Source organism: Cotesia typhae, unplaced genomic scaffold, assembly GCF_013202065.1.
Source record: "Cotesia typhae breed Kobodo isofemale line unplaced genomic scaffold, CoteBio_Ctyphae contig_22, whole genome shotgun sequence".
NCBI lineage: Eukaryota > Metazoa > Arthropoda > Insecta > Hymenoptera > Braconidae > Cotesia > Cotesia typhae.
In genome coordinates this window covers 7,763,948-7,791,481 of record NW_027423728.1, presented here as the reverse complement: position 1 = coordinate 7,791,481, position 27,534 = coordinate 7,763,948, and the positions used below count along the sequence as shown (strand labels likewise).

At 26.1% G+C, this 27,534-nt stretch overlaps 6 protein-coding genes across 10 annotated transcripts in view; 3 read left to right on the top strand and 3 right to left on the bottom strand.

Annotated features, from left to right (window-relative positions):
• Window positions 1-27: 27 nt before the first annotated feature.
• LOC141524293 (beta-1,3-glucosyltransferase) lies at window positions 28-2,333 on the top strand. Its single transcript, XM_074238097.1, has 8 exons — window positions 28-282; window positions 361-470; window positions 643-825; window positions 886-1,197; window positions 1,263-1,398; window positions 1,461-1,608; window positions 1,686-1,959; window positions 2,035-2,333. The coding sequence occupies exons 1-8, from the start codon at window positions 153-155 to the stop codon at window positions 2,188-2,190; spliced, it is 1,449 nt and encodes a 482-aa protein (XP_074094198.1). The 5' UTR covers window positions 28-152; the 3' UTR covers window positions 2,191-2,333.
• On the bottom strand, window positions 2,178-4,362 carry LOC141524285 (malate synthase-like). Its single transcript, XM_074238066.1, has one exon. The coding sequence runs from the start codon at window positions 4,010-4,012 to the stop codon at window positions 2,327-2,329; it is 1,686 nt and encodes a 561-aa protein (XP_074094167.1). The 5' UTR covers window positions 4,013-4,362; the 3' UTR covers window positions 2,178-2,326.
• On the bottom strand, window positions 4,345-6,488 carry LOC141524282 (asparagine synthetase domain-containing protein 1). Of its 2 annotated transcripts, none has more exons than XM_074238063.1 (3): window positions 6,287-6,488; window positions 5,970-6,179; window positions 4,345-5,889 (listed from the first exon to the last, which is right to left on the bottom strand). In XM_074238063.1, the coding sequence occupies exons 1-3, from the start codon at window positions 6,335-6,337 to the stop codon at window positions 4,399-4,401; spliced, it is 1,752 nt and encodes a 583-aa protein (XP_074094164.1). In that variant the 5' UTR covers window positions 6,338-6,488; the 3' UTR covers window positions 4,345-4,398. The 2 variants fall into 2 exon arrangements, with proteins under 2 accessions (XP_074094164.1, XP_074094165.1); XM_074238064.1 differs by having other exon boundaries at window positions 5,970-6,176.
• A 79-nt stretch (window positions 6,489-6,567) lies between these two features.
• On the top strand, window positions 6,568-8,848 carry LOC141524292 (uncharacterized). The gene is made up of 4 exons (XM_074238096.1): window positions 6,568-6,724; window positions 6,801-6,866; window positions 6,946-7,020; window positions 7,237-8,848. The coding sequence occupies exons 1-4, from the start codon at window positions 6,706-6,708 to the stop codon at window positions 8,529-8,531; spliced, it is 1,455 nt and encodes a 484-aa protein (XP_074094197.1). The 5' UTR covers window positions 6,568-6,705; the 3' UTR covers window positions 8,532-8,848.
• A 471-nt stretch (window positions 8,849-9,319) lies between these two features.
• On the top strand, window positions 9,320-12,134 carry LOC141524294 (protein maelstrom 2-like). The gene is made up of 7 exons (XM_074238098.1): window positions 9,320-9,584; window positions 9,880-10,063; window positions 10,200-10,586; window positions 10,662-10,825; window positions 10,912-11,127; window positions 11,546-11,710; window positions 11,777-12,134. The coding sequence occupies exons 1-7, from the start codon at window positions 9,450-9,452 to the stop codon at window positions 11,912-11,914; spliced, it is 1,389 nt and encodes a 462-aa protein (XP_074094199.1). The 5' UTR covers window positions 9,320-9,449; the 3' UTR covers window positions 11,915-12,134.
• The window catches only part of LOC141524291 (G-protein coupled receptor dmsr-1), a 64,257-nt gene continuing 48,578 nt past the window's right edge, over window positions 11,856-27,534 (bottom strand). Inside the window, exons 10-11 of one of the 4 annotated variants that reach the window (XR_012478685.1) lie at window positions 14,482-14,892; window positions 11,856-13,989 (exon numbers count right to left, since the gene is read on the bottom strand). Coding sequence is in view for 3 of the 4 variants with exons in the window: in XM_074238095.1 (XP_074094196.1) it covers window positions 18,054-18,259 (206 nt within the window). In the remaining variant the exon portion in view is untranslated. The other 3 variants (XM_074238095.1, XM_074238092.1, XM_074238091.1) reach the window with 3 other exon arrangements.

Genomic DNA, 27,534 nt, shown 5'->3' with positions numbered 1-27,534 from the left:
AATTTTCAATTTCTTAAAATACTAAATATGTTACAAATTAAAATTTTAGTACTGCAAATGTATAATAAATCACTTTTTATTAAAATATACAACTCTGATATGACAAATTTAATTGAAAGACTACTAGCGCCATCCACAAGGTGTCAGTTTTTATGAACTACGTCACTGTTATTATTATTGTTACAAATATAAACTGTTTTTTTTACATGACATTCGAAATGTTTATTATTGCTTTTTGTTTATTTATTTTTATATCTTCGTCTTCTTCTTCATCATCATTAAGTAAGTATTTATTTGATATAAAATTAATAAAATGGTTAACATAATTAATAAAATTTTTTTTTTTTTTTTTCATTCTAGAGTCTTCAGATATTGTAATTACAATTTTGAGTCAACCTGATGAATATCATGTTTCTCATGCTGAATTATTAAAAAATCAAATTATTAAAGATGCAGAAGCTTTAGATCAAGTAAGAAAACTTTTAATACTTTATATAAAAATTAATTTAGTAGATATTTGTTAATTAAAAAAATTTTTTTTAACAAATAAATGATGGCAAAAAATTGACCTGCAATTAAAATAGAATTAAAAAATTATCAAGTGACTCCTAAATTTAATGGCATTAATTTTATTTTTACTAGAAAGCACCAGAGTTTATTTTAACTCATGAAGAACAAATAGATGGATCTTGGACATTTTTTCCATTGATTCCTAAGCTGTCATCAAAATTTCCAGAGGCTAAATGGTTTTTTTTTTGCTTAGAAAATACTGCAATTAAATTACCACTTCTTTTAAATGTCCTGTCAAAGTTCAAAGTTTCTGATGTAAGTAAACTACTAAAATTTATCAATAATTTTTACAACTATTTTTTTTTTTCGCCCCAGAACACGTGGGTCAGTCATGTTTTATACGATGAAGAGCCAACAATAATCCATCATTTTGCTGATCACACAAAAAAATTCAAATATCCAAATCTAGCTTCAGGTTTTGCAATGACTAGCACTTTTCTTCACAATTTAAATAAAAGACTTTCAAAAGAAGGATTACCCAACGTCGATTTTAGTATTGATGCATCTTATGAATTTTCTAGTTATATTTATAACAACGGCAAAGGACCTCGCTTGACGTACTCCCCGGAATTCTGTATTTTTTTTACGGAAAATTGCGCTACGTATCCAAAGGGATTTCATGCTTGTGTCAGTTGATAAATATTATTTTAAATTTATTTTATCAGTAAAATAATAACTTACACAAATTATAGACAAATTCTATTTCGCAAGATGATATTTATGTGGCTGTTAAAACGTATGATAAAAATCATCAGGATAGAGTTCCTATAATAATGAAGACTTGGTTAAAAAACGTCAAGAATTTTGGACTTTACAGTAATGTAGAAGGTACATAAAATTCCTCATATTATTTTTACATTAAATATTAATTTAAAAAAATTTAATTGCAGATAAAAGTCTTCCTAATGTGCATGTAGTACCTGATACCAAAGAAGGGCACTGTGAAAAAACTTATGCTATTTTAAAGCATTCAAATAATGTACTGAAAAAAAATAATTTCAATTGGCTGGTAGTTGCTGATGACGATACAATTTTTAGGTAATTTAACTCCCTAGTAAAAATAATAAAAAAATATGAATTACATAAGTAATTATAAAAATTAATTTTTACAACAGTATTGCACGGCTACAGTGGGTTCTCACTTGTTACAATCCAAAGAAATCAATTGCCTTGGGAGAACGTTATGGATACCGTACTATTCGAGATACTGGGTATGATTATTTAACAAGTGGTGCAGGTTTAGTTTTGTCATCATCTCTTGTAGAAAAAATAGTTAATTCTCCAAGTTGTAAATGTCCTACTGCGTCTACACCGGATGATATGTTTCTCTTTGGGATTTGTTTGAATAATATTGAAGGACAAATTATCCACTCACCATTATTCCACCAAGTATGATTAAAAATATAATTTATTTGGAGCCAAGGTTTAAAAATAATTATTTTATTTTTTTTTTTTTTTTTACAGGCAAGACCTTCAGATTACGCAAGAAATTACCTTGCTTCTCAGGAACCTGTGTCATTTCACAAGTTTTGGATGATTGATCCTCTTGAAGTTTATGATCAATGGTTTAGTGATGCAGATAGCACATTAGAATCAAAGTGGAGACATACGGAGTTATGATTTTTTTTTAAATATTGAAACTTAAAAAAATTTTTTGCGAGTTAATATTATTTTTATTGCAATTAATTATATAAGTAAACATTTAAATTTAATAGATTGATATTTCTACAAAAAAATATTAAAATTAAAAAAAAAATTATAAACGTGAATGAATTTTTTTAAATGGATAGGCGTTACACAAATAAGTTGTGATAAATTCAGGAAATTCATGAGAATTAATTAAATCAAAAAATAGATCTGTTGCTAAAATAAGTTTCTTTTTTATACCATAATTTTTTTCAGATTCAATTAAAAGATCGTCAAGAATTTCTTTAGCAAAATAATGAACCATTTTTCTGGTAACAACTAAGTTATCATAATTCTCTAATTTCGCAGAGTGTCTTATCCACTGCCAGATTTGTGACCTTGATATCTCAGCAGTAGCCGAATCTTCAACTGACCTTTGATAGATAAATTGTCCTTTGCCATTGAGCCAGTTGTAAATAAACAGAATAGAAACACGAATATTGTGTTTCAGTCCTTCAATGGTGACACCGCCTTTTGGAAGTGTTAACAAATCTTCTTTAGTAATTTCCTTAAAGCTCCCACAATAATTAATTTGATTATTTTGATTGAACTTATCACACTTTTTCCACAGATTTTTTATTGCAGGAATTAGAGATAAATCATATATTAAAAAACCATCAATGCCTTCTTGAATTTCCATCAATTTGCTCTCCAAGATGTTGTTCATTGAATTTTGATAGTTTTCGGAGCCAATATCTTTTTGTAAGTAACTTGCAACCATCCCACCTGTCGCATGAATGCCTCTTTTATGACAAGTTTTAATTACTAGCTGTAAATATTTTTTCAGAAAAGGTTGCTTCATGTTTACATACTTGTTCCTATCCGGAATAACAAATGACTCATCATTAGCAAATTTAGAAATGATTGACGCCGCATAATCCCAAATTCCGCAATTGAGACCAAGAGAGTGATCTCTTAGCTCGTATAAAATTCTTTCCATTTCAAAACTGGCTAATATATTTTCAATAAGTACACAGGCTTTAATAGAACCGTAAGGAAATTCAAGCTTGTTTTCACTCCAAGAGAATATGTCATTCCAAAGTTTAGCTTCTTGATAATTCTCAAGCTTCGACAGGTAAAAACACGGTCCGCTGTTTGATTGTTGAAGTCGTTGGCCATTGTGAAAAATTAACAAAGCAAAGTCAAATAATGAACCAGGAATAGATTTTCCATTGATGCTAAAATTATCCTCCATCATATTCCACGCTCGCGGTCTTAGCATCAGAATAGGTAATTGTGAAATGTCAGGGAGTCCAGGAAAGAGATTATGGACTGCTTTGTAAACATTGTAAAGACCGTAAATTTGATTGAACCACGTGGGACAATGACCATCGTCAAAATCAACCTGGATTCCTTGAACATCAGCACACAATGCAGCAGTAAAGTGCTCTAAGTTACTTGGACTTACATCTCCTAAATCTAAACGACGATTGCTCAAACGATCACTTACTGGAGCCACTTTCCAATCATCAGTATTGGGTTTTAAAAATTTTAAAATTTCTTGGGAATATTTTCTTTTAAATCTACTGCTGTAAAGATTATTGATGCCATCTTCAAACTCGACAATTAAGTCTACTATAAATTCTACGGCTTCGCGGGTTAATAGTTGATTGAATTCTTTTTCCAAACCTTTTGGCCAAGCACTTATAAATACATCTTTTATTTTAGAATTTCGTTCATTTAATTTTTTTGTTATTAATAAATCACTGATTTTAGTTTCAGCTTGAGAAATTAACAATAAAAATGGCTCGTCCATAGTCTTATCTTTTTAGATACTTAATTAAATTATTTGGCTTCTAAAAACTTAACTATACAAAGCTGTTTGCATAAGATTTAAAATTATTCTACAATATATTTCGGGTTTAATTATATTCACTACAATATTTTTTTTTCTTTTTTTTTAATACAGTCAGAGTAAAACCAAAGGTCACTTATTTCTTATCTTGTTCTTGCTTTATTTTATTTTTTATCATTCAGTAAATATTTATTAGAATTGTACTAGCTAAAAATAAATCACAGAAGTAATGACAAAAATTGATAAAATATTTATCAACTTTTATTTAATTAACTTGAAATAATTAAAAAAAATTATAAAAGTAAAAAAATTTTAATTTTTTTTTACATAATATAAATATTTAAAATTTATTGCAGCCAATTAGAAATATCATTTGCATTTTGCTTACTATTAGCAATTCTTGATCCAAATTGAAAAGCTCGTTTGGGAAAACTAGCAGTCTCATGTAATCCAATTTTAAATGCTAAAAGACGCAGTAATAATTTATCACCGAATCCAGGTGGAATTTTTTCAGTTGGATAGCAACGTTCCCAAGGCTTGAGACTTTTTACATACTGGATTACATTTTCATCCAGATAAGGCAGACGAGATTGACGGCCATGATTGGAGATAACACGATCATCTCGGCCTAAGTTTCTTTCCGATATTCTGAACAGCTCCATATTTAACTCCTGCCAGAGTGCTTTCCACCCTCGGCGACGAAGGGTAGTTCGATGCCTAGTATATCCTCCGAAAAGTTCATCTGCGCCCATTCCAAGAAGTAGTACTCTGCAAGGAGACTCATATGACTCTTGATTGGATAGCAAACCAGAACCACGACTGGCAAACCAGACTGCACACCCTAAACTTTCATCTAAAATTGTTTTTAGCGGATAAATTAAATGACAAATTATATTTTCACAGCAATCTTCCAATTCTTTACGCGAAACATTTGTTTCTATAAAATTCCAATTTCTACTTGGATAGAGTTTTTGTAATTCTTTAAATGCTTGTCGGCCGGTAATTCTATCAGGTACATCAAAAATTGAAACTCCAGCATTTAATTTATTTTTTTCTCCATTAGAATTTAATTTTTTTTCAAAAGCTACGTTAATCAAGTCAATACTTTCAGTATCAGGTACGTATTCATTTGCAATAGCCGCTAAAATTGTCGAGTCTAAACCTCCAGAGAAAAGAATACCAATTTTAGAGTGATTACACTTGAAATTAATTTCATTAGCTAAAATTAGCTTAATGCAATTTTTACAGTACTGTGGTTTTAATTTTATTCTTACTTCTATTGATTTTTTTAAAAGTTTCCAAAGACTTTCAACACGTTCATCAATTTCAGGATTTTTTAAGAGCTTGCTCATTGCTTTTTTAACGTTTTTTGTGTCTAAGCCAGCTTCAAAATAAAATAAATCATCAGGAATTGGTTCTACAGCGTTGTCCGTTAATTTTAAAGACAATACTGACTTCTTAACAGTGATATTTATTGGAAGATTTAAATCATTTAGAATCATTTGGCATCTTTGATGCGAAGCATGCCACGGATAGCAAGATAAGTCAAAATTTGAATTATTACAGTCCATAATAAATATTCCACACGCTGACAATTCAATTATATTATCTATATTTTTATTAGCTGTTGAAGCTAACATAAAAGATTTATTTTTGACTATTTTTACTAAAAGACTGTGACGTCCAATAAAGTCTCTTCCAAAGTAGAGCAAGTTGGTCGATTTTTGGTAATATATCAAACTGAAAGGACCTTCAATTAGATTTATTGTCTCTAAAATATTTTTACTTAATTTTAAATGTGTCAAGAGCGCAGATGTATCACTTTTATTTTCAATTTTCTAAAAAACAAAAAAAAATAAAAATACTTAGAGAAAATTTTTAGTAGCAAATAAAAAAAAATTTGGAATTTTATACATACCAGAGGTCCAGAAAAAATATCTCCGTTCCAGAGAAGTATATTCCCTTCATCATCAACGCATGGTTGAACTTTTGGCTCTGGACCTTGCATCCATAAAACACCAGCTGCAAAATTTCCTAGTAATTGGTCATTTAAGGTTTGGCTGTAAGAAGATAATTTATCTGGTCCACGCTTTGATATATTGTCTTTTATTAAATCCCACTGGATCTGCTAAATTAATTTTCATAAAAATTTTTAAAATTGACAGCTGACAGCTGACTTCAGTATCACAAAGTAACACAATTATTATTGACATTTAAAATAATAGAATTATTTACCTCATCATTCTTTTCATTTTTATAATAAATATAACAAAATATTCCACACATTATTATTTTACAATTTCATCAAAATTAATTAATTCATTAATTAGATAAAAATGATTAAATGTCTCTGAATTTCAGTATCACAATATCACAAATAATGTTGGTTATGTTGAAGTTGTAAACAAAATTTTTAATTTTCAAAAATTACCGCGAGAAGTTATGTTAGTTACCACCAGAGGTCAGCGCGGTAAAAGTCGATTAGTATCAAATCGATACTTTCTCATCCGTTTCCCTTTCAAATTTTCGGCTATAGTAACTGCATCGTGTAACTGAAAATATAAACAACGAATAAAAAACAGTGAAACTTTAACAATTTTAATTATTTATCATATAATTTTCATCATAAGTTTATTGAAAGCAAAGTGTTTATAATGGCGACTGTTAAGTCAGGTAAAATTTAATATACAGTAGATAAAAAAAAGATTTAAAATTTAAATAAGGTTATTTTTATTTTTGATGTTTTTAGTTCATCAGCCGATTCGGCTATCAGAATATATTAATGCATCTAATAAAAGTTCTGACAAAAAACGAAGTAAGTAATTAATTTAATTCTCACTAATAAATAATTTACATTTTTTATTAAATTATTTATTAAACTTTTATAAATGTAGACAAACCAAGGATGGAGCCAGTGCGGATTAAAGACTTATTATTGTCAGCTTCCAAAGCAAGATCAGCAAGTGTTGGTACGTGGAATAATTATAAATGGATAATTTTACATGATTTAAAATGAAAATTAATTTAGTAGATATAATATAATTTCAAGAATTTTTTTAACAAATAAATAATGACAAACAAAAACTTAGAAAAAAAATTTTAATGTAGAAATTTTATTAAAAAATTAAAAATGCAATTTTTTAAAATAATTTTTCGGAAAAAATATTATTAATAATTATATTTAGATCGTCAATCAAGAAGAACAAACTTATTTGCTGTTCCAAAGCACACTGTTCGTCGTGCTCTTTACGGGAAGTCGCCGTCTCCTTCAAGAAGTACATCTTCACAATCATCAGTTGAAATAAAAAGTTCAGCGCCAGTTTCTAAACCCAAGACTCCATCAATTAAAAGAAATAGAAGTATAGCACCTCAAACTAAAAGACAAAGTATGTTGCCGCAGCCGAATTTTATTGTTAAAAAAAATAAACAAAAAGTTCTTGACAGCTGTCCACCTACTGTAGTTGAAGAGCGTCTATCAGAAGTAATGAAAATATCACCACAGCCTTATCAGCGACCCACTGTTATTAAAACTGTTTCTAAAAAACGTTCTGTGGACAAAAATCAGTCAATTGACAATTGTGAGGTAGTTCACGTTGAACATAGTACATTTAACAATATTGCAAATAGAACGATTGACCTTGAAGCTTCGATTGTTGACAAGGAAAATATTCCACCTGATAATTTGGAACCTTTGACGACTGACGGATCTTGTCAATTAAATGATAATGATAATAGAGCTAATTTGGAACTTTCTCAGAACACTCGACTTGAAAAAATCGAAAATGACTTACAAACGGTTAAAGACGATTTGAAAATAGTCAAAGAACAACAGTCTTTAATGGTTGACTTTTTACAAAAAATTTTTAAATCGTTATCCGTTCAAAATAATGAATTTCAAAGTCAGGTCAGTGAACCATTGGATGCTTGCTGTGTATCTTCATCTCCGTTAGCTCCCTTGGTTTCTGCTTCACCTGATGACAAGGAAAACATCAGCAATAATAGTAACAATAATAATAATAACAACGATAACATTAGTAGTAATTCAACTTCTAATAACAGTAAAAGCGATCGTAAGGAAAAAAAACACAGAAGATCTTCTACAAGCATGGAAGAGCGTCGACGGTCGGCTCGAATAGCCGCCAAGTTAACTCCCCGAAAAAACGACAGCTTTGTTTCGCTAGAAAATGAACTGAATATTGTACATTCTACTACTAAATCATTTTCAGCACCCATAACACCGAAAAACAATAACCGAATAATTAAATCAAAAAGCGCTCGGCCACTTCGTGAATACATGGCTATGAAAGCCTCTATGACATTTTTAGAAACTCCAGATGCTAATGGATTTCGAAGGGCTATCAATTATGGAGATGACACTCCTGCAAGGAATAAAAGTTTAAGACGATGTATTTCAAGCAAAATTCTTAACGAACTAGAAGATTTATACAATGACTCGGAAGAGGCTGAAGATAATTATTAATCATTTTTTTAACTGGTTATTTGTAGGGAAAAAAAAAAAAATTAGTATTTAAATTATATATGTTATAGGGGAAAAAAATTTATACATATGACTAATAGCTAGGCTTCTATTATTTTCATTGCATGTTTAATATTTTAGACTTCAAAACATTTATAAAAAAATACTCTGTATAGTATATATTTTGTTTTTTGGTTTAAAAAACATAAATTAATTTATAAAAATATTAATATCCAAATGTTAGATTAAGTTAGTTGATATAGTAAGCACTTGTGAATTTTTCTATATTTAAAAAATTAATAAAACAAAAATTATTTTAATTTTGAAATTTTTGTCTATGATTATTTTATATTTTATTTTGCTATAAAATTCCAAAAAAATTTTCAATGTCTGTCAACTTCAATATTATTAATTTTTATCTATTTTTTTTTTTTTTTTTTTTTATAATTTTTCAAAGAAAAAAATAATCTTTTTTTAATCACTCAAATTAAATTTTAATATCTGTAAATATGTCAAACAATGCGTTTCTTTGAACTGTTTGATCGTTTGTTTACATTCACCTATTTAGTTTTAAATTTATTTGTGTATAAAATTACATATAGATGTAAGTGATAAGAAAGAGGTTCACATTTTTTTTCTACATACTTTTGTTGTTGAGTGTGTTGTGTCTTTATGAAAGAATTCCAAAGAAAATTATTAACCAATAGAAAAGATGCTTTGAGAAGAGTGCAGAAGAATGTGATTGGCTGAAAGAAAGAAACCGAAAACTCTGCTAGTTTGGACGCGCTCAATTCTCGTTAGTCCTGAGACAGCAGATTGACTTGAACTGTTCTAAATTTTTTACGCAGTTGCATTGTTCGTGCCGGTATTTTTTCAATTGATAATTTCTTTTATCAAAGTGGATAATTTTTGGTGACAAAAATGTCAAAAAAATCACAAAGAAACGGCTTTTACTATTTTATGTTAGATTTTAAAAAAAGAGAAGAAAAAAATGGAAATAAATTTGCTAGCTTAGCTAAAGTTCAAGCTGATGCCAAGTGTAGTAAGGAATGGCAAGTAAGTAACAAAAGAATTTCTTGAATAAATAAATTTATTCATTGATTAGAACTTGAATTTGCACTTGTAGTTTTTTTTTTTTTTTTGAATAATTTTTTTTAATAAAAAAAATTCTAAAAATTTTTCGATATCGGCTAACTTAATTTTCATAAAAAATTATAAGTGCAATTTAAAAAAAATATTTTTTAGTTATTATTTAATAAATAAACAAAATTCTAATATTTTATTATTATTATGCGTTTTATTAAATTTATTTATGAGAAATAATATAATATCGTTTGTGTTATTTGTTTAGGAATTGTCGCCTGATCAAAGAAAAATTTACAACAGTAAAGCAAAAAAAACCACCCAAGAAAAACTAACAGGGCTTGGTGAATCAGTGAAGATATTAGAAAAACGAGAGATTGAAAATTTAAAATATGAAACAAATATGAGAGAGTACATTGATACTACAATTAGACACGCAATTCATACCGAACGTATGTATAATTTTAATAAACTTTATTTTACTTAATTTAATTTTATTTAAAAATTTAATTTAATTTAATTTTATGAAATAATTTTTTATTTTATTTTATTTAATAAAGTTAATTTTATTTTCATTTATATTTCCAGGACTTGATATTATATCATTCCATTTTATTCATGTTCACTGGTATTATACCAAAACAAATATGGACAATGTTATTGATTACATACCGGCCGAATTTGCAGTCGTAGAATTTTCTTTAAGTGAAGGTGTGAAAAGATGTTGCCAAGAAATAATTACACCGAAAATTGAAATAGGTTATACAAGAGAAGCTATGGAACATTCTGATGAAGCCCACAAAATTGACATTTACCGAACTGGTCCCGAAACTAACTACAAAGATTTATACAAAAAAGTCTATGACTTTATGTCTCTTGGAGATAAATCATTGAAGAAACTTCCACCTTTGTATACGACAAGCAAAATGAAGACTGTTGTTCCTTGTTTCTTCCAAAGGATGACCGACGCGGCAGGTGAACACTTTCACTTAAATATTGATTGAAAAAAACAATTATAAGTATTAATTAAAATTTTATTTCACATGATAGGAGTTCCTATTGATACATTTGACCTGTATTCATTGGAATACTTGTTTGGTACTTTGATGATGGAACTAAATGAGGGATTTCCAGAATTCGGTAATCGCACTTTGTTAGCCGAGGCGGAATTAAATAAGGGAGCTTTCGACCACGTGCAAAATATCGGATGTTTAGTGAGTATATAAATTAAAATGTTTCATTTTTTTTTTTTTTTTTTTTTTAATCTAATGTTTCATTTTTTTTTTTTTTAATTTATCAGTATCACAACGGGCTTTTTGATATTGGAAACTTGTGCAGTCAATCTATTGCAACTCAGTGGGTGTACACACTGTGTGATGCTTTTTGTCCAATATTAAGAATTGAAATGATTGATGGAATACACAGCCCTGATAAAGATATAGACTCATTGGAAGCGCGTATGAACTCACTTAGTGTGAAAGAGTACAGACACAAGACCATGCGTTCTGAAACTGGGGTATAAAATATTGTTTTATTAAATAATTAATTTTGTTAAATTGCACTGTACTTTCTTAAGTATTGACATTTTTCAGAAATAAGCTCATCCCGATGTTACTCCCGTCAAGAGCTTTCATTTGAGTACCCACATGCATTTTCATATATTTTTCATATATACATATATCTAATATATATATATATCTAATATATATATATATATATATATATATATATATATATATATATATATATATATATATATATATATATATATATATATATATATATATAAATATATGAAAAATTGATGTGGGTACTCAAATGAAAGGTCTCGATGTGTGTGACATCAGGATGAGCTTATATATCTTTAAAAATGTCAATATTTCACAAGATACAAGATCATTTTTTAATTATGCATTGACCATACTTGTAATTAGGTTAGCGAGGCCTATCGTTTAAAGGCCGGTTCACGTACCAGAGAAGAAAATGAACAGCGTAAAAAAGCAGGGGGAACTTTGACGATTACTTATGGCCAGACTGAGACAAATACTTCAATCATTGTCCCTTCAGCTAGTTCATCAGTGTCTAATTACAGAGCAGCGGTAAGATTTATTGTACATTACTGTGTATTGTATTAAATCATCTATCATTTGAAATTTATTTTTTAGGGAAGTTCAAGTCGGACTCCTATTTCACTGTCCCAAGTACTTGTGGGGGTTGAAGCTAATCTAGAACCTAATGATGAAGATTTTCCCGCAATTGGCTCTCCTAAATTCAAGTCACACTCTAAAAAAAAAAAAAACTGAGTCAAAATTATGCATTCAAATTAAAGGACTATTTTTCTAAAACGAACTAAATATCATAGTTCATTATAAGTTTTATTTTTTTCACTTTTATATTCAATACTTAACTCTTTAATTATTATTATTATAATTATAATAATCTATTATTCTTTTTTATAATTGATAATTGAGGATATGAGTGTATGAATTTCTCGCATTTTTTTGTGCGTAGTTTTACAAAAGTATTAATTTTTACAAGCAATATTTCTACATGTAATTATTTATGTGCATTACATGAGTAAGTACAAATACTTTAAAATTTTTGTTTAATTAATTAATTTTTTTTTTTTTTTACAAAGCCTTAACCACTCATATTTTCAATTATAGAGACTATTCATAATAAATATGATAAATAACTTATATGATTAATAAGTTTGTATTTATACTGTCAAATTTGAATGCGTGTATTTATTTTTTGTATTGTCTTGTTCAAATACAATCATTGTCAATGTATTTTACTCAGAGTAATTTTTATAGATATTTATAAGAATATTTTTATCCTGCTCGGACTAGATATATTTTTTAAGATGATTTTTGAAGATCAAGATGTGATTAAATATATTTAGATTAATGGAACTCGGTATAAAAAATTCATACTAGTTGATGTGTTGTTTCTCAATAAATATATGTTCGTCTGTCCTTGTTCTGTTGGTCTCGCATTTTTCCGCACTAAGTTATTATGAAATATTTGCACTGAATATTTAGTCCACACATTTAATTTCACAAAGATAAAACTTTCAGTAGAGAAAAAAAAAAAAAAAAAAAAAAAAAAAACCTGCAATTTATTAATTTTCTAGAGATAAATTTTATTTTACACGTACAGAACATAATAACAGAGTTTCCGGCGACATTTATACAAAATCAAAAAAAAAAATTTAATGAACAAAAAATACTTGTAAAAGATTAAAAAATGTAAGTTGATTATTTCGTCGACTTATTTATTTCTTCACAGTTTTTTAACAGATTAAAACTTTAATAATTGTAATATTTTTCTTTATTAATTAAATTCTACATCGTGATGTAATAATTTATTATTTATTCGAAAAAGTGAATATAATTTTTGTAACGAGTATTATATAATTATTTTAAGAAGTTATCAGAGTCATACAGAACATTTAAGTACAAATATATACAATACTTCACAATTTTATTATAACAAAATAATAACAATAATATTATATTCTTCATTAGTAAAATGTTTCGTTATAAAATTTTTCAACTATAAATCGTGTACATATAATTTGAAATTTTAACTTTCATTAATTAACTTAATTAAACATGTCAAGAGGCTGTACCTTAGTATACATTTGTAATTTGACTTTATTTTGTTAACAATAATTCGTTTCAAAATTTTTTTAATGAGTTTGAACCGATAGAGTGTAAGTACACGGAAAACTAAGTTTAACTTCTAATTATTATTCGTTACTTATACTCTTTCAATTCCAATTTATTTCTTCATAATAAATAACAACAAAAGAAGAAATAATTAATAACATTTACTTACATAAGAGACTAATAAAAACTACACAAATATTTTACTTGGGCCTAATTTTTACTTCGTATTTTTTAAACAATATCTTCGGACATATTTAATTATTTTTGGCTTTGATTTTCTAGTCATAAATTTTACAAGAAGAAATTTTTGGAGTAAACTATTTTTTTTTATTGAAAAAATGAGGCTTTTTTGTTAAAATAAAAATAACTAATACATAAATAATTAGATAGAATAAATAATGATGGAAAGAAAATATTAAAGTGGCGGAAAGCGATGTTCAGGCGTAGTTAACGACTTTTTTTTTATTCTACTATGGTAATAAATTTCTTCCTCTCTTTTTTTTTTTATCTGTTTACTCTGGTAATTTCAAATTCACACGTATTTTATATTTATCAGGCTTTTATTATAATCCCTTGCGCAAGAATCTTGAGATATATGTATTGATTTTTCATAAAAGCTCTTTTTTTATTTTTTTTTTTTTTTAATTACGAGCTTAGAAGATTTATATATTATATCAAGTATGCAAATAATACCGCACTAACTGCTAATTAAATAAAAAAAAATTTTAATAAATTAAAATGAAATATAAATATAGCTTCAGTAAATAAAAAAAAAAAATAAAACTTTTTCAATTATTTTCTTCTTCACAGAAATTCATATTTTACTAAATACATTTAGTACATTATGAAGAAATCTGACTTTTTTTTTTTTTTTTTTTTTCCAGTAATTTTCTTCACTATTTTTCTCCTCAATTTTCAGAATTTAAATCTATTTTTTTTTTTATTTATTTTTTTTTTTTTTAACAATTATTTTCCCCACATTTATCTTCACAACTGAGTGAACTTGATTTCTGACATACATCTCAATATGCAGTGAAATGATTTGAAGTTAATGTGGCTTTAATATAAATATTTTAATGGTAAAATAAATTAAAAAAAATTTATTACAAAGAAGAAAGGAAAAAAAAAAATAAAAAGCAGAATTAATGAAAATAAAGACATCAAATGACTACACGTATATAATATTTTTTTCTTACGTCAAGTTCTGTGACAAGAACATGTAGGGGAGCCCGATCCATTTGTTCCCTAAATAACTCCCATGAGTGTCTTTCAACATTCGCTGACGAAGTCACTATACATGAATAAATCGATAACTATATACCATAACCATCATATTGGATTTATTTCTTATTCTATGCATTGACAATACACACAATTATAAATAACAAAGATAATTTACTTATGACTTTACTTAAAATCATTCAATACCTCAACGATAGGTACAGAAGGGTTTCTTCTCAAGTATGGATTTCTTCAGAGCACTTTAGTCATTTCCGGAGGCGGAAAAAAATTTCTGCTACCCAATCTAAGTGCTGATCAATTATTCACTACATTTTAAGTCGACCTTATTGCCCCTCTTTGGGTGTTCGATGTTTCCACGTTCTAGTCTAGAACAAAAAATAGAGAACACTTGTTAACTCTCAGTCTGGATATTTATAAATAATTTCACAATTTTTATTTTATGAATTATTAATTTGGGTAAAAAAATGGCACAATTGGCACTTGCTATTACTAGGGCACTAATGAGAGAAGAAATAATTGTAATAAAATAATAAAATACTAAATAAAAGCTTCTTTTAGCGCCCTATTTTTTTTTCTTCCCGCTGAGTCGGCAAATGAATAAATGAATATGTGTAGATAATTGTCATTAAAAAGAAAACTTAATTAAGTATTAAATTAATACTATTAACTTTTACATTTACATTTATAATTTATAATTTATAATTATTTGTGAAGATATTTAATAAACTTGCGTGAATAAAAAGTTTTTACAATAGAAGAAATTTTTTTTTTTAACTTCTGGAGAATAAAAATGAAAATTTTTAATGGTAAAATTTGGGTTCATTGTAGTTTTTTAAACTTTTTAACTGAAGATACAATCGTAAAAAGCTTTCAGATGAATTTTAAAGTGTAAAAATTTATCTGAATGATACTGTAATAAATTTTTAATCTGAAAAAAATTTTTTTTTAATGTAAAAAGGATAAAATAAAAGAAGAAATGTATCAAGAAAAAAATTCCCTTCTTTATTTCAAGTTTTCTTAAGATTCTTTTCTTCTTTGTAAAATCGTTTGCTTTGTTATAATTTTACAATTTCTTGAAATCATGACTAAGTAAACCATATTTCATCTAAAAGGCTTAAACCTACTCGCAATAAAACAATTAAACAAACTTTTCCCTAAGAGGATTAAGCAATAAACTATTATAATGAAGTACTTCAAAGAGATTATCATTGAGTCAATTTTTTTTTGCATTTTACTTGCAAAAGAGTTCATACTTGCAAATATTTGATAACATTCTAGTTAATAGGATCAAAAGATTTAATCATTTAATGATAATTAAGTAAGCGGAAATATATGGAGTATTTTATTAGACAAAGGAATAAATTCTTCTGTTAAATTAATAAACATTATTTAATTATTAAAAAAAATTATTCAATAAAAAAATGAATTTTTTTATTTATTTTAAATTGATAATTGATAAAAAAATTAATTTTAGTGAAAAAAAAATTTTTTGAGCCAAGAAAATAATTTTAAAAAATTGAATCATTTTTAATTAAATAGAAAAATTTTTAAATGAAGAAATTATTTTTTATTTAATTAAATTTTGTGTGAATAAAAAAATTTTAAGCTTAATTAAAAATTATTTTCTTGGTTCAAAATTTCTTCTTTTGGACCAAGTTAATTTTTTATTAATTTTAAGTTAATTATAAATAAATCAAAATAAAAATAACAAATTGAGCTTGTAATAATATTATTGATATTCGTGTGATTGATATTTCTTTCAATTAATAGAGCATGCCGACAAGTCATACCTACCCTATCAATCATAGCTTAACGATGTTTACCGTTTGTAGTCAGAATATTTAAACAAAATCAATAACGAAATTAATGGTTACAATATGTGTAACTTCTGTAGAACATTATAACTTGGTTCCGATGAATGATTTATTATTAATAATAAATCGTAAGTTATAATAGACATTCCTACGGGTTCTTGTTTCAATTTTGTGTAGTTATTGTCGGAGAATAAGAGAAATTGTATCTAGGGTCGTGTTTTAATCACAATAGCTTGAAAATTTTCAATTAAATCAATCTTTAAGGGAAGAAAAATTAACCGTGAAGAAATTAAAAGTTCCTAATTTTTCTTCTTCCCTTTTAATACCCGGCTTTTAGCTAATTATAATTTATTTTAATTTAATTGATCATAAAAGAAGAAATAATATAATTTGAATTATTAATCCTTTCTAAAAGATATCATCGATTCTCATATATTTCCTTTTATTTATTTACATTTTACCCGTTAGTCTAAATAATGAATAAACAATGAGCGGTGATAAAATGCTCGTTTATACGGGGGAGATTTAACCATCAAAGATAAAAAATTTAAAGGCGAGACTTGACGGTGAAAATTTATTTTTTTTTTTTTTTTTTTTTTTTTTTAGATAAAAATTCTTCTGATTTTAAAAGTAGTTTAGAATTTACTTTTGGGCGGAATTTACTTTGAAGAAATAAAAGCAATATAGAAGAATCAATAGAAACTTCCTCGGACTGTTACATATTAACTTTTTTATTGAAAACCATTCAAATAATGTATGTCTATGTACTTGTCCCTTGTCGATCGATAATTATTTTGAAAGCGATTCATAGATGAGGAAAATAGGACGACATAAATAAAAAATTTCTATTCACGTGGTCAAGTTGTCTAATGGTCAATGTCAAAGATAGTAAAAATAATATCAAATGTAGATAAGTGTTTTTATACAGAAAAGTAATTTTTATTTTTATCTGGAAAAAGTATTTATGTCCTCTACAAAGTTTTTAGGCCAAATAAATGATTAGTTTATTATTTTTTTTTAAATTTAGAATTTTCAAATTTAAATTCCCGCGCTTATGCGCGAGGATGTATTATTAAGCTTTAAAACTCTCAAAAAATTTTTTTCCAATGATTATTAATTATTATATCACGTTTCTGATGCCATAAGGGCGTAAAAAAATTTTTTTTTCGGAAAATGTGCAGAAATGCAAAAAAATAAATTTGTAACGCGAAATTATTTTTCTCGAAATTTTTTATTAATATATTTATTCAGCTTATATAAATAATATTTTATACGAATTTTGGATCGTAAAAAAAATTTATATATGCTCTTCAAAGAGATTACTTTCCAGAATCTAAATTTCCATAGAGATACATTTACAATTTATTAATAAAATATTCATTCATCGCTGAAATAATATAGATGTTATCTGAAGAAATAATCCGCTTTGATTCAATTCGGGTCTACCTTTGAAGGACGTATATAGTATGGAGTCACGCTTGAATAGCCCTCTGAAGATATTTATACAACTACGTTCAATCGAGATGATGATAAGAAAATTACATACAAACTAAATAAATCGATATCACAAAAATAATATTATTTTAAACAATAAATTTATATTTTAAATAATTATAACTGTGATATTTTTATTTAGTTCTATAGTTTAATTTTTGGAAGAAAATATAAATGAGAATAAATTACAAAGTATGATGCTGATGATTATGCGGATGCTAGACCTGGGTAACTTGGGTCATCGTGTGAGTAGTTGCGGTGTGACCATTGTTCTCCAGTCGCTGTGGAACAGGCGTCCATCTTCCAAATAATTTCCATCTGCAGAATAATTGGCTAAAGGTCATTCGAAATTGACGACTCATTGCACAGTAGAGGATGAAGTTTATCGCTGAATTTATTAGAGCTAATACGTCCATCATTTCACCTAAAAAAATAAGAAAATAATTTAATTACTATCGAGAATTTTATTTTTTAGAATTGTTATATTATTTTTATTTAATTAAATTATTATTGTTCTGTTCAATGATTTGGTGAAAAAAAAGGTTTTTTTTATTAATGGTGTAAAAGTTACAAGAATTAAGTAAGTCAAGTGTTTTGATTGGAAAAAATTTATTGAAGCGACAAAATGCAAATAATCGTAAGCTGTTTGAAATTAGACGACAGGGGTGATTTAATCAATGTTATTTCCCTTAAATTTTTTTTTCTACTCCAAAAATTATATATATTTTATTTAAACTAGGAACTTGCAGTCAAATTTGAATTATTTTTACATTCAATTTTGTTTAATTTTTAGGGAATAAAAAATATTTTAATTTTCTTCAACGTAATAAATTTTTTTGAGGACACTTATGTAAAAAAAAGTATGAAGGAATGTTTGAATTTTAAGTAGGACTTGTTTAAAAAATAAAAAAATTTTTTTTTCAATATTTTTCTAGGACTGGCCTTGTTTCGAAAATGCACAGTATTAAAATGTAAAGATAGTCAGTGTTTAAAAATCTTTGACTTTGAAAGATTGATTTTCCGAACTTTTTTTGTAGTCCATTCAGAGAGAATTTTAAGTAAGTATTACTCCGGTTTTTCCGAGTGAAAAAACCAGGGCATGATTTATTGTTACTCTTTTGTTTCTAAATACCTCTCGATTACTCGGTAAAATGTACTTTATAAAGAGAGAATGAGTAATTCTTCAACAAAAAGGTGTAAAAGTCCGAAGAAAAGCAATTAATTTTCATTCGTTTTTCCCTCTTTTGTTCCCCAAAGTCCGGTGGCTCAAGCTTACTCTTCGATATTTTTCACCAAAAATTGTCTCTACCGCTTTAAATTATTTTTATACCGCCAAACGACCGGGAAAAATCCACCAATGATTGTAGAAACCAGATAAACGGCTTACGATATTTACTCAAGCTTATATATTTTCGAATCGGATGCGTGAAATGTTTTCGCAAACATAAATATTATCGTGACAACCGTGTTGTAGATTTAAGCTAACGATTTATCTCAAATAAGATATCTTTAAACCTGTTATGTCGCTCCGAATTTTTATCGACGGATACAGAAATCCAAGTTAAGGACTATTTAGAAATTGGCAGATGTATAAGTTAATATTAAGTTATTTAATTTAAATATTTTTATTAACTTACAGAAAAAATATCCGCAATATTATTTTTCTCAATAAATTTGACCCTAAAAAAATATTTTATAAAATAAGATAAATTGCTTGTAAAATTTTTAATCAGTTTTTAAAAACTAGCCTTTGCAAACTTTCATAAATTAAATAGTCTTGATAAATATGCAATGAAAAACTCATCAGAATGGAATTCAAAGCGCAGAGTAATGAATTTTTACTGCATAGAGAAACGAAATAAAAATTTCCATACGTATAATATTGAAATATTTTATATAATTAAGACCTTATATTTTTTTTTAAAGACAATGACGTTTTATAGAGCAAGAATTTACAGTTTCTTTAATAAAAAATCCACTGGCAAGTATATTGTTTAATTAAGATAACAATTAAATCATTATATATTCGTATTATTTAAAATTTTATTTCATTTTTTTACATATATAAATTAATTAATATTTATGGATCGCTTTAAATAGTTAACTTAATTAAAATCCCTTAACAATTATCTCCAATTAAAAAATCCATGACAATTGGTATGGAAATTTTATTTATAAGTAATAAGAAGATATATATTTTATTATTTACTAATTGATTGAATTACAGTCCAATAAATATGAATTGTTTCGTAAAAAATATATTTATTAATTAAATTATTAAAACTCACAATGGTTTATAATCAACTTTTTATTGATTTTAATTTTTATATTGATAAAAAAAAAAATTGTGGATGAAAATTAATAATTTCTGTACAAAAAATTTAATATTAAATTTTTTTTTGCTTGAAAATAATTAAAAAAAAAAAAAAAAGGAAATTAGTTCGTGTAGAAAATAAAATTATCTCTTCTAATTAAGGATCAGTTTTTTTTAACTGAGATAAATATAAAATTATTATTGCCAACGTATTTATGTTTACGAAATATATATGATTATAATTAAAAGATTGCAGAGTAAAAATGAAATAAATAAATTATTGTAAAAAATAATAAAAAGAAAAGCTATATTATTTTATTAATAATGTTAGATGGTAAGATTTATGATCTTACGTTATATTAGTAGTAAGTACGTAAAATGCTGATGTAATCATTTTTTCTACCCACCATGATGTTATGAGTTACTAACAGTAAAAAAAAGTTATTCAGCACTCGAAATGAAAGTAGACTATTCATAACTTTTTACATTTAATAATTTTAGAGTAAAGAAAAAATGTTGGCTCGTGCTTAATTAAAAAATATTTTTATAGAAAAAAAAAATAAAGTAATAAAATATAAATTGAATTGATAGTGCTTTGGTTCGGAAGAAAAAACTTGTACTTTAATAGAAATTAGTTCTATAGTTTCTTGAGCTTAAGAAAACTTATATGATATTGCTGTAAAAAGCTGAAGCGCTGTTCGATAATAACTTTATTTACTTTGTAATTAGAAAAATCTTTAGATATAAAATAAAAAGTAGTAAATAATTTTCCGGCTTTTTTTTACGGTTGATTTTATTTTATTTTACTTTTACGGATGGAAAGAAAAATCCAACTATTGACTCATCAATTAATCCCAAAAGAATTCTATGCTCGTCACAAATTCAGCGTGTGTATTATAAAGGTTTATTTACTTTAGAATTAACTGCCGAAATAGTATTTGAAAATATTGGAAACAGAGATAAAAAGTTCAAAATTATATTTGGATGATCCCACAGTGTGCAATTTAAAAAAAAAAAAAAATCGTGGCTTTACGACTCACTTATTTTTACGCTCATAGCTGTAAAAAGTTAACGGCAAAACGAATTTTGTTACATTAATTCAATAAACTTTATTTTTTTTTCTTTTTTATATGAAAATTTCTGATTACTGGCCTGTAATAAATTGAATTTTTAAAAATAATATTATTTATTTGTCAATATGAAACACATCGTAAATAAATAATAAATATTCCCTTCAATTTACAAAATCAACATTTTCATTCTCTGTTATGTAGATAGAATGATTGCATCAAAAAGAATAATTGAAAAATATAAATCAATAAACATGTGTTTAATTTAATTTTTTAATTTTTTATCAAATTATAATTGTTAATTAAATACTTTAAATTAACTATAAATTATTGTACGAAAAAAAATATGACAAAAAGGGTTAATTTAAAATTTTCTGGCAAGAAAATTTACTTTTATAAAGTTTCCGGAAGATACAATCAAACGCGAAGAATCCATAAGTGAACCTTGCACCTGAACCATTGCATTGAGGATCAAGTACTTGTGATTGTCTGCTTTAAAATTTATGACGGGATTTATAAGTATAATTTGTAAGCATCCGAGTGCAAATAAAAAGGAGAAAAAATTAACTCAAACTAAAGTGTATTCTGATCCTACTTTTCCAAAGTAATTTAAAAGTATGGATCCAAGAATTTTTTTTTTTTTTTTTTTTTTTCAAGGATATAAATAAATTTGCTTTTGGTGATGAATTTTCAAACTCAAACATTCTTTAAATTAAACTTACTGAACAATTTTGTCTATTTAATCAATCACTCGGAAAATATTCTCTATTTTTTATTAAAAATAATATTTTATGGAATAAAAAAATTTTGTAACATCTGCAAAACACGTGGAATAGTTTTCCATTTTAAAGTTTTTACATTTTACGATCGTTTTCTTTCCAATATTTATTTTATTATTTTTTAAAAACCTTTTAATTTTTTTTTTATCTACATAAGAAACTTTCTAATCCCTTAAACACATGTTCTAGAGTGCCATAAAAATTATTTAATAAATCAATAAAAATAACCCACAAACAAATATTAAAGTAATTTCCACCGCTAATTTGACAATATAAATTAATTTTCTCAATAATCTGCATACTAAAAATAAAAATAAATTTAATTAAAAATAACTCGCATCATAAATTTGTCCTGTCAGTTGTTTTGTTAGGATTGCGATTATATTAAGTGATACGTTGATGTAAAAAGCTTTTGGCCTGTATTAGCTGTATGAAAAAGGTTTTTAAAAGCTTTCAAGACAAAATTACCATGATATGTTTGACGGGTATTCAATAATATATGCGCATTTTTTTGGAAACCTTTTTAAGAATTAAAAGATAAATTTTTCTCTCACATGATTCCGACAAATATAAAAATATTAAAAACTTCGCCACTAGAAGTGTTAATTTTTATTTATTTCCCATCAGACCTATATTTACTGAAAGCCAGTTAAATAAAGTAAAAATTATTTTTTTACTGAATCAATAATTTGATTAAATTTTGATACACGTCTCTAAGCTGTTAGTAAAATTAAATGTTCACATCAGACAAGTAGAGTACAGAAACATAATATCATTACGCGGCCACGAGTTTCCTAGTAGTATTAGTAGTAGTAGTAGTAGTAGTAGTAGTAGTAGACTAGATAAAACTCTGGGTCACTCGCCTTTTTCACAAAGAGATGCTTTCCGTAGTACTCTTGTACTCGTTATTTCGACGAACACACGTTTTATGGTCAAATAGAATTTAAATTAAAAGAAACAGAGTTCAAAGGTTCAAATCTCGACACTTCTCTTGTGGAGCCGGTGTATTGATGTCCGCCAATCGATACCGCATTTTGAAAATTTTTGAGCCTCTTATGCTATACAAAAAGAATAATGAGGACAGTTAAGTAGAACAATTAAATGTCTTGAAAATAGATTTCAAAAGACTCTAATTGTTTCTATAGACGATGCGGCGAAATTATTCAAGAGTTTCCTATAATTTAAATCTTTTACAATGTCATTAAATTTTTTAATTTTTTTTTTAATAATTAAATTAAAAAAAAAAAAAAAAAAATATTTTTAAAAAAGTGCACTTGCAGTTTTTGAAGTTTTTTACACGTGCAATTTTTTTTTTTTTTTAAATTTTTTTGTGATAATTTTTTCAATAAAACAAAATTCTAAAAATTTTTAGACGTAGTGTAAAAAATTATTTTTTAAAAAATTTAAGATCTTTTATAAAAAATACAGTAAATTACTCTCAATAATTATTTATTTGGATTAAAATCTCTATAATTAAAATTTTTAAATCGGGCTTATCGTTTTATTACCACTCTAATATTTATTACATTAATTAATTTTGCCCAGATTCAATACACAGTTATGCTTACGCACCGCTTAATATTATTTTATCTGTTTCTAGGTCAAGTAAATATTAACCAGTCATTAAAACTTTTTTAGGCAATCATTCATATTGATTATGAGATTATTTAAATTTTTCTATCGTCCTATCATTTTTCCCCGCAACAATTACAAAAAAAATGGAACTGTGTATTCAAAGAAGATTATTCTATCGTGATTAATTAAGTAGCGGCAACTTAAGCTGAGTATAAGTGATAGAGTGTCTTTCGACACCTTGACACAGCGTATTTTTGCTTATCTTCGATGTGGCTTATGAGCGGCACGAAGAATAAAATATTAAAGATATAAAATAAATGGATATTACGTAATAAGGGGTGCGATTGCCTTCGAAATGAAGATAAGAATTAAAACATCAAATTTTGGAGGTATTTTACTTTGCGATCATTTTGATGTAATGATAAAGAGTATTAAAATATTTAATAATAAAAAAAAAAATGTCGAAAAATTTTTTCAATCTAATTTTTTATTTTTAATTGATAATTAAAATTTTTCTGGACATTAAAATAAAAAGAACATTTTTTAAAAAATTAAAAATAAAAGACAAAAATTTTTATTTTTTTTTTTCTGAGCTGTAAAATCAGCCGGAAGATTAATAATAAAGATTTTATCAGGCGTGGAAATTCTAGAGTATTATAAATGATTAAGAAAAATATTCAATCACAGATAATAAGGTTTGTTAAGCCATAAACATTTTGATATCTAAAAAAATAGTATATCATGTAGTAAGGGATTAAACAAGACAATTTTAGACGAGGGTTAGGGTGATCCCTACGGAACGGGCGTCACTCTAACTTCGGAAGCAGGCATTATCCCGTGTCACACGTTATATGAAAAACATCTCACATCAACTGCATAAAGATTTCTAGTTTCAATGTTTGTAGTTGACAGAACGAGAAAATTAAGGGTCGATAGCATCCATTAACTGTCGATTCTATCGGAAATTTTGACCAGAAATTAAGCACCAAAAAATGGGCATTTAATTTATTTTCTGCCGATTAATTGTCAATAAAAATTTTTTTACAAGAAAAATTTGAAGGGAACAATTAGATCTGAGACTAATTGATTTTTTTAATTCAAAGGCTTGAGTTTTTTGTCCTAAAATTTTACGTATGAATCGTTCTGTTATCTCGGTAGGTTATTATTCTTTTAAAAATTAACTGGCGTATAAAAACAAGAAAATTTATTTAAAATAAATTCTATTTTTCTGATAAATATTTTTCTAGCAGTCGAAGAGCCAATCACTGGGGACTGAATAATAAATTTATTCATAACATGTTTACTCTATATTCTTGAGAAAAGGTTAACTGATCATTTTTATCGAGTCAAAAAACACATAGAATTTCAATAAGTAAATTTATGGAGATGATTTTACATATGTAGTAGTTTTTGCGTCGTCGATTTATATAAAAATTAATTTATTCTGATTGATTTTACTTATTTTAAAATTAAAAAATTGAATTTGATATTTATTTCTTTTGATTATTGCCGAAATTTCCAAATGTTAAAAGCATGAATTTGTAATAAAAAATTTACATCATAAATCACGCAGTTTTTCTGAATAAATACAAAATTAATAGGAGCACATGCCATGTGTAGTAAAATTAATTATGCAATATCATATGTGGGTGATTCAATGGAAATCCAATAAATCCAGTAACGCAATTTTACATCTATACATATGGTTTCCAATATTCCAACCGTCCAGAGATAAATTTCTATTTTCTGCGTTTAATTTGCATCATATAAAATCGCGTAGATACAATTGGAATACGCTGAATGTTTTTGATTGCTACTGAAAGATTTAGAAGTCTATGGAAAGTGACGTAATTCATTTATCTCTTTATGAAAAATTCCATTGTTCGTGTTTTTAGAACGGATGAATTTATCATTCATAATTAACTTAATCTAATAGATTAAGTCTGATAATCAACTACTCGGCTAATTTGAAGTCAACTTTTTCGACTTAAAGTACTTTAAGTTGCTTCTAAGTTATTAATAGAACACCTGCGCATTCTGACTGCAGTTGATCATTTAGTAAATACAATAGTTTGACAGTTAATCCAAGACAATACCAACTGCGAGTTTTTCAGTTTTATAAATTAAATTGCTGAGCAGAAAAAACTTAAACGAGTTTGTGTGATTAAATTCTTTCAATTTAAACGGATTTTATATGTTTTCAGAGATAACTTTACTTTTATTGTATTTAAATTTTTGAAGATGGAATTGGAATTGATGGGAAAATTTAAAGAATTTATAACTTAAAATATCCTGATTATTTTTTTTTTTAATAAAAAATTAATAAAAATCAATTGAAGGATTTTTTTAAGGGAGAAACAATTAATTTTGTCAAAAAAAAAAAAAATATTAAAACTTTCTACGAGACGTAGTGATCTTTCAATACATAATATAAAAGTTTAAATAAAAAATTTTGAAAAAAAATGGCGCGTAAATTAAAAAAAAAATATTTTTGAATAATTTTTTTTTAGATCGAACCATTATTGCAGTAAAAAAATTTTTTTTATTCTTTTGAAATATATCCTTGATAATTTTATCGAGAGTACATTTTTTGTGTCCAAAGAATTTCCTGAATTTTATCAAAATTTTTATGAATTAATCATAATAATTTATCTATCTCAGAGCAAAATATTTATTTTAAAAATAACAAACAAAATAATAACATTACAAAGAGGTACCTCATATTATTTAGAGCGCTTCGATAATAATCGAAAATTACTTCAAGGTAATAAAATATCACAGAGTTTTTTTTAACTATTATAAAGTTCATATACTTCACGCATTTCATTTTTTTATTCTATGAATATATTACAGAGCTCGATAAAATTAAATTTATCTTCCGTTCCCTTTAATTTCTAGTTATTCTGGGTCACTCACAATTTTTATTTATCAGCTCTACTTTTTTTACTATCTTGTTTCTTATCCGTCCCAGATATTTGTGTTTTGCAACTTTTCCGCGGAAAAAAAGTTCATGTTATATAACATGTCGTACATAGAATTCATATGTACGAAAAATACAAACATGTTTCGTGACTTTTACATGCATACAGCGTCATACCTTTGAACAATTATTAATTTAATCAACCGAGTAACTTTGGTAGTTAATTAAAAAATCAGTCCTAGAGAGAATGGAGATAATGGATCTATTGTAATATTAAAATTATAAAGAACGATGTCTATGCAAGTGGAATTCCTGGATAATAGTCAGCCGACTATTATTTGTGTTTCATGAAGACTCGCGCAATAATAGAAAATTTGAAAAATAACTCTGTTACTGTAGATCCAATCAGGTTTGATATATTGATAAAAATACTGAATAACAGTCCTCAATTTCAGGGTACAAAATCAATGCTCTTTGTTCTTCAACGTATTATACATAATATCTCAAAACACAAAGCGGCTTTTCTGTCATCGTTTCAACGTAATGCGATACACTGATCTCTGATAATCTCAACTGATGTTCCATTGGCTTTTGCATTTATAAGATATGAAAAGTATACAGATTAGATTTTAGATATAAATTTGAATAAAAATACGTAAATTTTTGTTTTTGTTAAAAAAATTTATCAGCAGCAATTCTAAATTAATTTATTGTAATTTTTTAGACAAAAAATTTTTTTTTCTGTTTTATTTAATTTTTCAGCGCAATTAAATTGCATTTAATTTTTTTATTGAAATTTTTTAAGCATTAATTTGTAAAAAACTAAATTATTTTTTTTAAAGACTGAAAAATTAATATTTTTTATGAATTAAAAAAAAAAAAAAAATTGCCATTTTTTAACATTCAATCAAGATTAAAAAATTATGTTAATTATTTCTTCTTTTTTTATTCTTATTCACGTGCAAAAGTTTAATTTTTTTTTTTTTCTTACTTTTTGCCATCTGAGTTTTTAATCTTAGGTCCAAGTTGTAAGTTGTAAAT